At 51.0% G+C, this 15,994-nt stretch overlaps 1 protein-coding gene across 2 annotated transcripts; it reads left to right on the top strand.

Moving 5' to 3' along the window:
• Positions 1 to 161: 161 nt before the first annotated feature.
• On the top strand, positions 162 to 15,993 carry znf318 (zinc finger protein 318). 2 transcript variants are annotated; one of them, XM_035400590.1, is made up of 12 exons: positions 162 to 610; positions 2,285 to 2,412; positions 2,768 to 3,287; positions 3,424 to 5,140; positions 5,614 to 5,723; positions 6,416 to 6,515; positions 6,929 to 7,233; positions 10,423 to 10,617; positions 11,155 to 11,248; positions 12,654 to 12,772; positions 14,142 to 14,390; positions 14,463 to 15,993. In XM_035400590.1, the coding sequence occupies exons 1-12, from the start codon at positions 314 to 316 to the stop codon at positions 15,939 to 15,941; spliced, it is 5,313 nt and encodes a 1,770-aa protein (XP_035256481.1). In that variant the 5' UTR covers positions 162 to 313; the 3' UTR covers positions 15,942 to 15,993. The 2 variants fall into 2 exon arrangements, with proteins under 2 accessions (XP_035256481.1, XP_035256480.1); XM_035400589.1 differs by having other exon boundaries at positions 14,142 to 15,993.
• The last annotated feature ends 1 nt before the right edge of the window (position 15,994 follows it).

The following is a 15,994-nucleotide window of genomic DNA, read 5'->3' as shown; positions in this document are numbered from 1 at the left end:
CCTACCTCGTTTTCGTGAACAGTCGCCACCTGTAAAAAAAATTACACTAGTCCGTTTTACAGAGCACACACAAATAGGGTTACTGCCCCAGACTGGGTTACTGCAGTATGTTGCTCCACAACGGTAGGTGGCAGTTGGTACCGTGTCAGTTGTTTTGATTCCTTCACATACTTTAGATGAAGAAGACTGGGGGACGGATGGAACAACTTTGCATGTATGCGTGTTGTGCAAAGCTAGTGTTTTGTTGCGCACAGAAAATATATGGGTTTGTTGGAATAAAGCACTGCAAATAGGCTTTTACATTTCCTCAAACATGTTTCGTGGACGTCCGCACCGAGGACGGTTTCCCCGACCGTATGGCCCCCCGGCCGGCATCCCTTCTCGTGCTTCACATCACGGCCACTCTCCGCCACCCGGCCCAGGCCGTCCTTTGCCACCCGGGCCTTATCGAGAAGAGCGAGAGCGACATGGCTATCACCACGGCTATCCGGAGGACTATCGCCGTTCCCCACCTCGCCGCCGATATTCATCTCCCGGTTCATCCAGCTATCGGGGATCAAGCGGCGAATTTCGGGGCAATGGGCCTCCTCCCAGAGAACACTCAAGCAAGGTAGGCTACGGTAGCGTTTCGGTTGATGGATGCATTGCTAATTAGCTAGCTAGGTAGCACCACAGTCTGGAGCTAGCTTTAGTTAGCTATGTAGCTAAATACAGTTTTCACGAAGGTCCTAAGACCTAGCTATCGTAAGTACCGCAAACATTTAGCCTACTAGAAATATATTATCTATATCTTTAAAGGTTTCTTAGATTGCCAGTTAGCTAGGGTCTCACTGAAGCCGTTATAATGGATAGGCCTAGTTTTTCATTGTAATGTGACAAATAAGATTGACAGCTGAAATAAACGTAGAAAAAAGAAATTACTCAAACGCAAACAAGTGTTGGCTAGCTAAGAATTCCCATCCCCAATGTACTGCTAATTGCAAAATAGAAATACTGAACCAGCATTGGCTAAGCAGCAAGCACTTTTCTGTAACATAGCCTAATTTAACTGGATGCTGTGGATGATTGGAAGCCGTAATGAGTACAGTCCCCGGGTTAAGAACTGCCATAAAGCCTATTATATTAAAAATTTGAGTTAAATGCAATGGTTCGTAATAACGAACGCACGCACTACTTGACGATCATGCAAATATTGGGTGGCTTCAGCGGCTTGTCGGCTCGAGCTCGAGGATGGAGAACGCCGTCCGCCATTTTAATGTCGGCTGTTGCCGTTAACACTGTGTTGAGTGTGTAACTTTCTATTTGGCTTAAATTTTTGGCTGGACCGCAACAGAGCCATGGACCGCAACAGCGGGCCCAGCCCTACAAACGCGAATGTCTGTGACTGAGTGACTGAGTGATCAAGTGCTGAGTGACTGAGTGATGTAGTTACACCATTGGTCGGTCGAGTTATGAAATTACACCATTGGTCGGCCGGTCCAGCCATATAGGTTTTGACCTGGTCTTGTTCTCTTATTTACCTTTCTAACCATGCCTCCAAAGCGTAAGTCCGATGCAAGTGCTGGTGATGCATCAAAGAAAACATACACACACAGATTGTCTCTCTCTCCTCAGTACAGTACCCTATGTAGTTACTTTTATTATTACTGTATTATTATTATGTACTGTATTATTATGTTTAAGATGTTTTAATGTATTTGGAAGTGTTTCTTAAGTGTTTTATATGCATAGAAAGGTAAAATATATACTAAGACAAACATTTCACTAACTGACGCTAAATAAGAACCGTGTGTACCTGTTCCAACTTACCTACAAATTCAATTTAAAGACAGACTTATGAATGGATCTCATTCATAACCCGGGGACTGCCTGTACTCTGATATTCTGTAATTACCTCAAATATGTTAAGACTCAGATTATTGTAAACTATTACCATTAGCAAGCAAAAGTAACCTGTCATTGATCGCAACCTCTGGAAAGAAAACGGTACAAATATTTGTATGGGTTCGGTAGTACCAGCTAAACTTTAGACCATGAACATTTAAATGCCCTGATACTCTCCAATGTAAAGCCGACAAGTTTCCTGAAACGTCTAAAATATCCTTGATCACACACAGAAACTGCATTGGTCCAATTGAAAAACTTGCGCTGAAGCCGAGGTGATTTTTATGAACAATTTCTTAAAAACGCGAGAAAGTGAACTGTCCCTCCCTTCGGCGACGCGAGTAGAACTTCGAAAAGTGCTGATCTTTTAAAGTTACTGGCCTTTTTGTGTTTCGTACAGCGGCTCACCCCGTCGCCTACGCGGGGGGACATCCCCATAGACCACAGCCTGGTGATCACCGTGGGCAACGAGCTGACCGGGTCTCAAGCACCACGGAGCTCTCGGAACTCTGAGCATCATTACGACAGGTAAAAGAGCAGAAAGGGAACGCAAACTGTTCTGACTGTCATTGGACCAGAAGGACCATGAGGAGAATTTAATAATGGTGTTTGTGTTGCTTGTCATTGGACAAAACTCAGTGACATCATTTACTGTCTTTGGCCAAGCAGATTTTTGGAGTATTTTGCAAGTATTTTGTTCATCAGAGGGTCACAGCGAATAGTTTTTTTTTTTTGTTTGTTTGTTTGTTTTTGTCGTTAGTGTTTTTATTCACTTCCTTGTAATATAGTTACAGCTACGTTGTTGGCTGTGTCGGTATTCATGGTGAACTATACCAGTCGCATTTCCTTTATGTTTAATTCTTAATGGCATTTCATCTGACAGAGATTACCACACGGGGGACCCTCACTACAAGCACTCGTCCGGTATGAGGCCAGGTTACGAGCAGGCGTCAGAGGAGCGATACAGGAGGCGGAGTCAGAGCAGGGGGAGGAGCCGGGCGAGGAGCCGCAGCCACAGCCGGGGGCGGAGCCGGAGCCGGAGTCGCAGCCGCGGAAAGAGCCGGGGGCGGAGCAAAAGCCGGCCTCGGAGCCGCAGCCGGAGCAGGGGGCGGAGCCGGGGGCGGAGCAAAAGCCGGCCTCGCAGCCGGAGCCGGAGCAGGGGGCGGAGTCGGGGGCGGAGCCACGTGAGGGAGAAGAGCCGTAGCCGAAGCCGGAGTGGCAGCAGCAGCAGCAGGAGCAGCCCGAGCCCCCCCTCGAAGGGCAAGGGCTGCCGCGAGGACGAGTTTCGGGAGCTGGAGATGGCCCGTCGTCGCAAAGAGCTGGAGGAGATGTTCGGCGCGCCAACGAAATCCATCCTGAAAAAGCGGGTCGACTCCGAGACGGACTCCCCTGCAGCCGTGCAGGTAAGCAGTCCTGCACGAGGTGCTGTTCACATTGCCACCACCCCCCACCCCCCCCCCACACATTTCAGCTTAACGTGCAAGTCATGTATCTTTGTAAAAGTGTCTCTTATCGTTGTTCCTGTGTTTTGTTTTCCAGAGCAGTGATTCTCCGGTGGATGTCTCCGGGGATCACCAGAGCAGCAGCCTCTCCAGGGAGACGGAGCGCTTCCTCAGTGTCGTAACCAAGGGGATGGAGTCCGGCCTGTTCGCCTCCATGCTGGGGGAGACGGCGGAGCAGCCTCCCGACCAGAGGGTGCGGGCCATGACGCACGCCCTTAACTTGGGCCAGTACGAGGAGATCCTGAGCATGGTCAAGCAGGAGACGGACGGGGAGGGGGGCGGCGAGTTCCTCCTGCCGCACGAGCGGGTCAGGCAGGACAGCAGCGGCTTCTCCAGGATTTTGGGCATGATGGGGAACGCGCCCGATCTGCAGGAGAAGAGGAAAAGCTTCACGGACATCGAGGACGAGGAGAAGTTCCTCTACGGGGACGAGGAGGAGGGCGACAGGGAGAAAGTCCCGGGCCAGGCCCACCCGGTGGCCCCGGCCAGGGCGCCCCCACTGCACAGCCAGCCCGAGCTGTCCCACTACGGTGACGGCAGGCCCGAAATTGCCAAGTATCACGACGGCAGCAAGTTGGCGGTGCCCCAGTATCGCGACGGTAAGCCGGAGGTGCCGGAGTATCCCGGCGGGCGAGAGTTCGGGCAGCGCCGCCTCAGCCAGGCCGGGGCGGCCCACGAGCTCGTGGGCGAGGCGTACGCGACTGACGCCGCCGCCGACTCGCCGTATCGCCATGGCGGCAGCGCGGCGGCTGGCGAAGACCGCCTGGACGCCCGCCTGCTCCGGGGCTCTCTCCAGCAGGTGCAGCCCGACGCCAGGTACCACCACCGCGGCCAGACTGTCGCCGTCGCCACCGCCGCCGCTGCGCAGAACAACGGCGGCCAGGCGGGGGCGCCCCAACAGCAGCCCCAACCCGAGGGGTACCCGCCGGGGCTGGACCCGCGGGAGAGCAAGGAGAGGGAGGAGGTGGCGGAGTACGAGAAGATCCAGGACCTGCTGAAGGCCATCGGCCTGGACCTGGGCGTGGCCGAGATCAGCAAGATGGCGGCGCGGACGCAGGAGCGGCTGCACGGGAAGAAGCCGCCGCCGGGCTCCTCCCGCCGCGTGGAGAGGCTGCAGGAGCGGCGGGCTTCGTCCGGCAGCTACGGCCGGCGCAAGAGCCACAGCAGCACCAGCAGCAGCAGCAGCGGCGGCGGCAGTCGCAGTCGCAGCCGCAGCCGCAGTGAGGGGCGTGGCGGGGGCCGCGGCCGGAAGAGGTCACCGGAAACGGAGGGGCGCTCCGCCTCGCCCCGTCCCGCCAGGCAGGTCTCGCTCGGTGAGTCCCTGAGCGCCGGCGGCGGCAGGGCGGAGCTGGACGCGGACGCTGCGGACAAGAGCTGGGGCATCCCCGTGCTGGGGAAGGGCGCGACGCAGTCCCGCATCACCGTCAGCATGAACCCCCCGCCCGGCCTCGCCCCCGTCCCCCAGCCCGTCGCCGCCATGGGGGCCCACGCCGTGCCCGGTTACCAGAGCCAGACCCCCGCCTACCCGATGCCCCCTCCGAACTACCCCCCGCCCGGCTACGCCCAGTACGAGGGCTACATGCCCTACATGCCCCCGGGGTGGCCCATGTACCCTCCCCCGTCCTTGTTGCCGCCCCACTCCCCCGCGGAGGACGCGCCCGCGTCCGGCGCGTCCGCGCGTCCCTACCTGAGAGTCATCGAGACCGTCGCCTTGGAAACCAGGGATTCCAGGTCGTCGCAGGCGGCAGGCAAGGGTGAGGCTAGATGGGCGAGCTGTCCGTCTCTTCTTCGCCTCAAGGCTTTTATCAACATTTTATGAATGGTAATGGATTCTAGAAGCCGATGCTTTTATATTGTTCGGGAATATTTTTGAGTGCATTGCCACTAGATTGGATTGGATGGGGGAAAAGCTGTAGTGCATAAAGGCCTCTTCCTAGTTGAACTATTCGGTGAACCTCATTTTAAAAAAAGAATGCGCAGATTATACAGAAATAATCTGCTCTCAAGTCTGGGTACACATGCTCCAGTTAATGCAAAGTGATCTGCCGGAGTTATTTTTGATTTGTGAATGAATAAGCCCAGCTAAAAGATTACATCATATAATATAATATGTCACATTATATTATATGTGACATATTAAGATATCTAATGTCAGAAGTGCAAACACTTCTCTAGCTCTCTCTTTCTATCTTTCCCTCATGAATTGTAAATGTATTTAAATTCTCAGCATCGATGCCGGGCTCTGATGACCGTTTTACCAGTCAGCCTGCGAACGAGGAGATTAGCCAATCACAGCGGCTGCTGGAAGAGAAAAACAAAGCCAGTCAGAAAGAGAAGGTACTCCCTCCACCCTTTTAAAAACTCTTTTAACAGAATTACATTATTTCAAATGCATGAAGTGTTCATGTGAAGAAGGAAATATTTATTTATTTATTCATTTATTTATTTATTTATGTAGTGCTACATTTCCCAGCTAACCTCTCAAAATTATACACAATTGAAAATTAAAATATGATGGAAATCATGGTAAAAATGCATTGGATTATTTTTTTAAATATTATATCCATATCAATGGATCACACAAAATAAGTAGAGATAAGTATAGATGCAGCATAAACATAAACATCTGTTGATCATAGTGCACATTCATTGTTTTTGGTTTTGTTTTTGGATGCTACACATGACTGGTCATTTCAAACACCCCGGTAAAGTATTGAAGTACAGTTTAACAGCTTAAATCTGCCTTGTAGTGTTGAAGTCCTGATACACAGGTGTCAAACTCCAGTCCTGGAGGATCGCAGTGCCTGCTGGTTTTCGGGGTGTTGTTCACAGCACCAGTGCTTCATTTAAGTCATTGATTGGCTAAGGAGTCCACACACTTTCTCAAGGCCTTTAATTAGCCGCTGATTGAAAGGAAACCAATCACCAGTCAGGCACTGCGGCCCCCTTGGGATTCAGTTTAACGCCCCTCTTTGTAGCGAGAGACTTTTGAAACCTCGGGTGTTCAAACTGTCACTTTCAAAATCAAGGTTATTGAAGAAAGGGAGAAGCTGAAGAAGGAGCGAGACGTGCGCATGAAGAAGAAAGAGTACCTCATGAAGGAGCTGGAGAGGTTACGAAAACAACAAGGTATCTCCCTCCCGCCTGTCCGTACCCCTCTCCCTGTCCCCGTCCCTCTCCCTCTCCCTCTCCCTGCCCCCCCCGCTCCCTGTCCCTCTCCCTGTCCCTGGCTCTCTCCCTCTCCCTGTCCCTCTCCCTCTCCCTGTCCCTGTCCCTCCCTGCCCCTCTCCCTCTCGCTGCCCCTCCCACTCTCCCTGTCCCTATCCCTCTCCCCGTCCCTGTCCCTCTCCCTCCCCCTGTCCCTCCCTGCCCCTCTCCCTCTCGCTGCCCCTGCCACTCTCCCTGTCCCTCTCCCTCTCCCCGTCCCTGTCCCTCTCCCTCTCCCTGCCCCTCTCCCTCTCCCTCTCACCGGGGTAGGGTGGAGGTGGGGGGTTCAGTGCTCTCACCCGGGGGGGGGTCTGACGCTCTCTCTCCCCCCCCAGGGGAGCTCCTGCGGAAGAAGCGGCGGGAGAGGGACGGGCACAAGGACCCGCTGCTGGCGGAGCTGGGCCGGCTGCAGGAGGAGGTGATGGCGCAGATCTCCCGGCTGCGCAAGGAGCACGCCGTGGCCGAGCAGAAGCGCGCCGAGCTGGACAAGGTGGCGCTGGTCCTGGGCCTGCGCGGGTCCGACAAGCACCGCCGGGAGGGCCGGCCGTCCGGGGAGCGCGAGCCGCCCCCCGAGAGGGCCCCCGCCAGAGCGCCCGAGAAGGCGCCTGCCGCCCCCTCCTCTAGCGTCCCGTCCGCTAAGGTAGAACTCAGCACCGCGCCTGTGCTCCCTGCGAGCTGAGGCACTGGTAAAAGCCTCTCTCTCTGTCTCTTTCTGTCTTTCCCTGTGTCTCCCTTTCTCTGCCTCTCTCTTTCTCTCTGTCTCTTTCTCTCTTTCCCTGTGTCTCCCTTTATCTGCCTCTCTCTCTCTCTCTCTCTCTCTGTCTCTTTCTCTCTTTCCCTGTGTGTCTCTCTCTCTCTCTCTCTCTGTCTCTTTTTCTCTTTCCCTATGTCTCTCTCTCTCTCTCTCTGTCTGCTCTTATCAAAGGCCGAAGGCACATTTATATATGTACTATATATGTGTGTGTGCATATATATGTGTGTATGCATATTATGTATACAGTATATATATGCATGTGTGTATAATATAGGTGTATATATTTGTGTGTACATGTGCGTGCGTGTGTGTGCGTGCGTGCATGCCCTGTACTATTGCCAGACTGTAATGTAAATAAAATTGCTTAATTCATTTCGTGCTATGAGCATTGCTCTTGAAGTCCAATTAGACTTTACCCAAACGGCAGACATCCGCTAATATTGGTCTTCCGCCATTCAATTTCTAACTTGTTTGACTTCCACACTTTTTGTTTCTGGGAGTTATGCTTAACTAAAAACTGTGTATTTGTAAATGGATCATTTGCAAGCATGTGACATGTATGTGTGTGTACGTGTGTGTGTGAACGTACGTGTGGAAACACATACGCACACACATATGTGTACACACACGTACACATACAAAATAATACTTTATACTTAAAACGGCAAAAAACTGCATTTTTCGAAAATAATAAAAGCAGCGGGTTAAATAGATTTTCATATGTTTTCTCAAACCCTTCTTCAGTCCTAGTATGCATAGAAAGGTACTGTGCTTTTAATGCCATAGGAACCAACACATTTCAGTGCCACTCACCCAGCATAAGAGTTTAACCAACGGTTGGATAAACCCTTATGCTGGGCGAGTGGCGTTGAAATGTGTTGCTCATTGTTTTGGTTGCTGTGCAGATAACATTGTTTTACGACTGCTGTCTCCAAACAAATTAGCCGCTGTGTGTCCTCAATGGTCCAATTCAGCAGTTCAGCCGCTGTAGTTTTAATGAACAGACTCGAGAGTGAGAAGTCCTGCACTCCTGGCGTGGTCTCTGCTTTGTTATTCAGCATGTGGAGTTGCAGAGTTCATGAGGATGTAAAAAATCATACCTTGAGCCTGGTTCCTTCCCGAGGTTTCTTCCTGTCTGTTACGGGGAGTTTTTCCCTTGCCACTGTTGTTTTAGGCTTGCTCCTGTGGGTGTTTAGACCAGGGTTGTCTGTGAAGCGTATTGTGCCAAATTGTTTGTGAAATGCTCAATATAGATACATTTTGATTTGATTTGTCAAAGTTTGCTGCCAAAAAATATATATTTCAGTGGCAAGCTGAAAAGTAGATTACAGAAGGCTTTCAGGCAAGTTAAGGCGTACCAAAAAGCCAGGCACCCAACTCCTGATTTTTTTTGGTTTCACGTTACCCTACTGCATGTAATGTTTCTGGGAGAACTTTCTGCAGTTCGAGGGCAAATTATGTCCCAATGTTTAAAATAATAAACTAGCTAGTGTTATGCGTCACCATGGCGTCATGCGTGGCGGTTCTCATCTTGCACACAGTTTGAATTTGAACGTTCCGTAAGTGCCAGTTGGTTCACGAGGAGGAGCTTGAAACGCCTGACTCCGAAGCTCCCTCACTCAGCTAGGTCGTATGACCCAATGTGTGGCGTTCCAGTTTGATTGGAAGCCGGAAGGAAACATTCCAAACTGGAGGCGGGGTTTTCTGAAGTGGCAGTTGGTCTTTACAGGTCCCTGGAGTCTCATTTCCCCATTACGTCTGTCCCAGATAGACGCAACGATCTTTCCTCAATTGGTGAAAGGTGCCAAACAAGGGTACGCAATATAAATGTGTCCGCAGTCTCTGTCCTACCTGTATCTACTTCAAAGGACATACACTACAGGTAAAACGTAACCTGCTTTGGAAAAGTTGAAGTGTGAAACCAGGTCGCCACGGAGTGGAAAGTGAACCAAGCAAATGTGAATTTGTTTGCGAGTAAATTATGGCTCCACCAAATTTTCCTGGCATGAAATAAAAGTTAACTTGCATTTTAAAATGTTGTGTTGGTTCGAAACTGGGTGTGAAAGTTCCCTTTCGGACCACAGTGAATGATACATCGCAACTCATCTCTACCAGGAAGGTCAGGTACTATGAAATGATAAGCCAGAGCAAATTATTATTAAATACGAAGTCATCAGCACCAATCGACATTTACTCTGCGCTGTGGAATCTGGAACGATGATTGCAGAGCCTTGATTTCGTACGTCCTATTGGGGAAAATCTGTATTTTATTTATGAATAATTAGTTGAAATTCAGTCCCTTTCTTCCCCCCCAAGTCAGTTGTGACATGTTATGATCTTACGCCAGTGTGAATAAATCCCCCGAGTGGGAAGGGGAAACGCTAGAGAGCGCTGGAAGCTTAGCCGTTTGAGGAAACTCGTCATCGTCCTCGCTCAGCTACTCCCCCCCCCCCCCCCTGCTGGAAGGCGAGGCGTCGCAGTCGGGGTGCGTTCCCAGGTCGCCCCCGTCCATCGCACCCCTCGGTGGCCCCGATTTCTCTTCGGCGTCCGCTAAAAAGAGCCAGCCACGTGACCCAGAGCGCTTCTGAGAGGATTTTGGGGGGGGGGGGCAGAAGGGCTGTTTTTCCGCTGCCAGCGCCTTGCAAGTTGCCCGGTTGTAACACGGGTTGTTTCCCTGGAAACCTTTGGGGGAGGGGGCCCAGACTGTTGGTTTTGGGCTCTGCTCCTTGACAGTGTGATTTGGAGGTCATTGTAAATTTCATCCTGAGGAAATTGGTCAATTTTCAGTGTAACTCCTTCAAGGCTGGATATCAGAGCTGCTAAATTGCAAAGGTAAGACTGTTTTGAAAAAACTTTCATGATTGAGGATTCGGGTATTAAATTGCATTTGTCTTCAGTTTTGTTCACAGGATGTTTTTGTTGGAGGGTTTTGTTTTCTTCTGGTTTTTTTTAACTGCAACTTGTATTAATTTGTATTTTCCTGATTTCATTGGAGGGCGGGGGAGGAGGAGGACTTGGAACAGCAGCTGACTCCCCCCTCCCCTCCTCCCTCCCCCCCCCAATCTTTTTGATCAGGCCGCATCCGCTTTGGGGTCCAGTCCTGAAAAACAGAAGCCAATGAAAAGCGAGCGTGGCGCTCCGTCTCCCGAAAAGTCAGCGGAACTGTACGAGTACTATGACTCCGGGAACCACTGGTGTAAAAACTGCAACACCGTTTGTGGCTCCATGTTTGATTTTTTCACACATTTGCACAGCAAATCGCACAGAAAGGTTGGTATGATTTACGTTTTTTTCTAAGAGTGACGTGCATTAAGTTCAATTTTAAATATTTTTTTAATGTATTTTGTATTGTTGTATGTTGTATGTTAAACTGGCCAAAGGCTCTGCACTCTTTATTTCTGTGGCATTATCATTTTAGTTCTCTTTTCAGTGGCATGGATCCCTCATAATAGGTTTTAAGTTTCTTTGTCAGGTCTTTATAATTGCTCATTCATAAGTGCTATAGAAGTACATATATTAAGAAACTTATTCCTTCTGACATCAAGTGTCACGTTGAATGTAGTCAGTCACAATGACACACAATTTTAGTCAACGGTTGAACGGATGTTGTAGTAATGAATTCCATCATGTAGTTGTTGGCACCGCATGCTGTATGTAGACCTGCCATGTTGCGAAGTGCTCCCAAAGTTTGGAATTTTTCATTTGAGCCTGCATCATTTTACACCATTTTGGTGTTATGCAAATTTTATTTTATTTATGTTTTTTTTTTTAAACAGTCACAAACACTTTTGTAATTTTACAATGTAGACCCTGGACCCGTATGATCGACCCTGGGCATCGAACTCCTCGGGCAAAGAGAAGAAGCGGACCCCAGGAGAGAAGATCGTCCGGCCGGCAAAGGGTACGACGGCTCATATATAGCTCATATAGATGCAGTGAAACCAGTCCTTAGGAACGTGTCCCGTTCATTTAAGTCCCGATTGATAAATGTGTTCGCCATCTAGAGAAACCTTACTGGGGCTTAAATTTGAAAGGGAAAAATTCACCCAAAAAAGGAAAGGGCTTTTTTCTTTTTTTTTTCTTTGGGGTTCCAGAAAGGGCCAGTGTGGGTGCACACACCTGATTCTACTAATCAATCACTAGAGTCATTGCTAAGCACCTTGATTAGTAGGATCAGGATCAGGTATGTGCACCCACACTGGCCCTTTCTGGATAAGACTGGGGACCCCAGCTCTAAAACATGAGAAGCACCTAATTAAGAAAAATTAACTTAAGCTTGTTAAAATTCTGGGATTGCTGTTGAGGTTGGAATGAAAACCAGCATACACAGGGGTCCCCCAGGACCGAGTTTGAGAACCACTGCTCTAGAGGTATAGCATCCCTGTACAGCCTGCTATGGAGTTACGTGAAGTGTGAGTCGTTCTTCAGACCCTGAAGCCCCGAACGCCCCAGTACCAGCCGTTATAACGCTGGCAGGTCATAAGAAACTCCTGTAAATATCTAAAATATCATTAATTACGCACAAACTGTCTGGGCCAATCAAAAACGTACACTATAACCGAAATAACATGGAAAAAACCCAGAAAAAGAACTATCCGTTTCATCTCGATTGAGAGTCTACGCAGCCTTTTTTGGTGTCTCCCTTAGTTCTAGCTCCCATAATTCATTGCAGATGTGCGCCATGTATGACACGTCCAATGGGTGATAGCGATTCTATTACAAATGCCTAACAGAAGATCTTGGTTTTCCCAAGCGTGACAGAATGTAAAGATGTCCGGATTAAATCGGTATTTGGTACATTTTACAACCACAATAAACCTAAGTAACAACCCTGTCCATTTCATAAAGTGAGGTGAATTTGTCCGGTCACGAACTATGCTTCTAAATCTTCTCAGGGGAAGGTGCGAGGTGGATTTATCCTATCCTGTATATTATTGGGCCTTTGTATTCTACTGGCAGAGATAGTGTGGGGAAGGCCAATAAATGGTAAATGGACTGTATTTATATAGCACTTTTATCCAAAGCGCTTTACAGTTGATGCCTCTCATTCACCAATTCCGTCACACGCCAACGGTGAAAGGCTGCCATGCAAGGTACCAGTCAGCTTGTTGGGAGCAGTTAGGGGTCAGGTGTCTTGCTCAGGGACACTTCGACACACCCAGGGCGGGGGATCGAATCAGCAACCCTCCGACTGCCAGACAACCCCTCTTACCTCCCCCAATACAATACAATACAAATTTACCTGATTGTTTTGCTGTAACTGTCTGTCAGTTCTCTCAGCACCTTTGTCTGTGCTGCTCTTGCAGGTTGTGAGTTTTTGGTCCCCGTGATCGGATTTTACTGCCAGCTGTGCGAAGAGTTTTTTGGGGATCAAATTTGCGCTGAGGAGCACGTCACGTGTCACAAGCACAACGGGAAGTACAAGGTAAGTAACGCGCGAAGCAGAACGGTGTGCGTCTGCCATTTCTACTGTCACTCCCCACTCCTCCAGGGCAGTGGTCTCCAACCCTGGTCCTGGAGAGCTACGGGGTCTGCTGGTTTTCACAGTGACTCTGCACTTAAGGAATCAGTTAGAGCAGTTGACTACACAGTTAACTCAACTCACCTGGTGTCTTGGGTCTCGATTGGGTGCTGATTTTAAGGTGAAAACAAAAACCAGCAGACCCTGTAGCCCTCCAGGACCAGGGTTGAAGTGAACTGCTTCAGGGTCTCTGCAGTCATACGGGCTCTTTATGAAACAGGTCCTTTAAAACATTGAAAGTACTGGCTTTGCGAATGTGCAAAACTCGAGGGCTGTGGCAGCGCTTGAATTTTTTTCGATTTTTCCGCATGTTTACGAATTTTTAATTGTGAGAAACACTCCTTTTTCCATTGCTGTGCATATCCCTTACAACAAAGAACCAAACTGGAGTGGTTTTGTGAGATCCATAATTTACCGCATTTGGGCTGCATTCAGTGCATCCACCTTGCATTATGTTCATCAGTGCCAACGACAGCGTTCAAAGAAATGTTTTTTTGATATATAGTTATTATCATAGCCATGTAATGTAATTCTTCGTCTTTCTGGACATTCATTGCGTTGGGAGTGAATGTTTCGTCATGTTGTCCCAGATGGGTTTTCGTGGGCAGTGAAGGGTATTTTAGACCTTGTCAGACAGTCTGCCAGCTTTACAATGGCTGGTGTTGGGCCACTTGGGATTTTGTGGCCTAAAGCAAGAAAATACTCTTCCATTAACTGGAATGCGGCTTATACAGCAGTGTTGTGCCACTAGACGATGTATGCCACTGTGTTATCTGATTATTATTTTAAAAATGACATCTGATCTTATTTGCCAGTTGGAACATTTTCGTGCAGCATAATGCAACCTGAGACTACTGTGCTCAAGGAAATTAAGGTGCAGCTTCCCGGGTAAACATAAGGCTACTGGAGGAAGACAGGTTACTGTATTTTCAACTCAAGTGTATTTTCTTGCTTTAGACCTTGAAGTCTAAATGATTCTGCACTAGCCATTGCCGGCTGATCATCAGAAGCTCCTGTAAGAGTCTAAAATACCCTTCATTGCACAAAAAAAACTATCTGGGCCAGTTGAAGAAAACTTACACTAAAACAAAAATATCAACAAAAAGAAAAACAGGAAGGAAAGGAACCACCCCTTTAACAAAGCAAGCGTAGTGAGCAAGTGAAGGGCGGCGAACATTAAAAATAAATACCTGTGTATCGCATGCATATGCTACTGAAATTGAAGGTCGTATAAAATTTAAAACTCAGCTTTTGTCTGGTCTTCCACTTCCAGAGACGCATGGAGGAGTACCCGCTGTACGAGCAGAGGAGGAACCTGGACCGCCAGGCGGGCCTCTCGGTGGCCGCGGACAGCAGGGAGAGGAAGCAGTCAAACGAGCTCAAGCGAAGACTGGAGGCGGAGGAGGCCTCGGCGAGCCCGGAGAAGCGGCCCTCCAGCCCGGCGGACGAACCCCCGCCGAGTCACAGGGACCGCAAGTCCCAGAATTCCAGAGAGGGGAAGCCCCCGCGCAACCACAAAGAGGAGACCTTCTCCAGTCGCAAAGAGGAGACCTTCTCCAGTCGCAAAGAGGAGACCTTCTCCAGTCGCAAAGAGGAGACCTTCTCCAGTCACAGGGAGGAGAAGGTGTCGGGGCACAGGGTGGAGAAAGCGTCCGGACACCGGGAGGAGAAGGACCCGGGACACAGGGAGGACTACCCCTCTGGGCACAGAGAGGAGCGACGCTCGAGCGTCAAAGAGGAGAGGGAGGGTAGGAGAAGGACGCCGGTGCGGGAGGGGAAATCCCAGCCCCAAAAACCCGCGGAGCCGCCGCAAAAACCCGCCGGCGTTCCCAAGGCGATCTCCGGGCCCAGCCCGGCCATCCAGGCCAAGGTGAGGAAGAGGAACGAGGAGGCGGCCAAGAACGCCGCCGCCTCGGCGTCCGCCTTCGGGAAGTTCAGCTGGAAAAAACCGGAGAAAGAGAAAGAGAAAGAGAAAGAGAAAGAGGATGAGGTCGAGAAGGACGAGAAAGCGATGGAAAACCTTACGGAAGAAGAGGAGAACGGCGGGGACGACGGCGGAGACAAAGAGGAAGGGAAGGCTGCCTTGGCGAAGACCAAGACCATCGCGATCAAGCTGTCGGGGAAAACCGTCATCCCTCCCTCCAACGCGTGGGTGCCTTTCGGCCCGGCGCAGCCCGCGACGGCCCCCGCGAAAATTCGCCCGACTCTGTCCGCGCCCATGATGGTCCTGAGGAAGTCCAGTCGCATCGCTGCCACCAAGCCCGCCCCCTTGAACACCTTCCTGTCCATCAGGCCCCCCGGCAGCAGCAACAGCAAGCCCCTGCCGGTGGTGAAGCCCCCGGGCGAGCGGGACGCGGTGCTGACGCCGGACCTCATATCCAAGGCGTTCGGCGGCGAGGAGGTGGTTCTGAAAACTCCCGAGGCGCCGCCGGCGAAGGCTCCGCCGGCCTCCGACGAGAATCGGCGAGATCCCTCGCCGGACGCTAAGGAGGTGTCGCCTCCGCCGCCGCCGCCCGCGAAAACGACGGCCGCCGCTCAGCCGTCGGAGCCGCCGCCCCCGGGCGTGCGCCTGATGAGCTTCGAGTCGGACGTGGCCGCCCCCGGGGTCCCCGAGAGCGAGCGGGCGGTGGCCGTGCTGGTGTGCCCTCCTCCCCTCCACAGGAACCTGGCCGAGGGCCCCAAGAGGAGCGGCGATAAGCCCAAATCCAGCATGGCCGCCGCGAAGGCGCAGGACCTGTACGACATCTTTTACAGCGGCGGCGCCGCCAGGAGCGGCGGTGGCGGAAGCGGCGGCGGTGGCTCGGACCTCCTCGCCGCGACGAAACCGCCCAAGGGCGCGGAGGCCGCGAAAAGCAAGGACTCGGGGGCGGGCGCCCCCAAAACCGAGAGCAAAAGTCAGACGGACGCCCCGAGTGCGCTAACGTCTGACGGCGGGGGCGGGGGCGGTGGAGGCGGCGGGGGCGGCATGGAGCTCGGAGAGCAGGCGCTCGAAATTCCCGACCCGGAAAAAGACGCTTCCTACCTCCAAATGGACATGGTGGACCTGGATATGTTCACGTTTAACTTTGAGTAGCTTGATCAGAGGGACTTAGTGCTTCCTGATTGTAGGGGGGTGGGGTGAGGTGG

The sequence above is a fragment of the Anguilla anguilla genome, chromosome 18 (genome assembly GCF_013347855.1).
Source record: "Anguilla anguilla isolate fAngAng1 chromosome 18, fAngAng1.pri, whole genome shotgun sequence".
Classification (NCBI taxonomy): Eukaryota; Metazoa; Chordata; class Actinopteri; order Anguilliformes; family Anguillidae; genus Anguilla; species Anguilla anguilla.
Note: the sequence above shows the minus strand (reverse complement) of the source record. Positions and strands in the feature narration are given on the sequence as shown.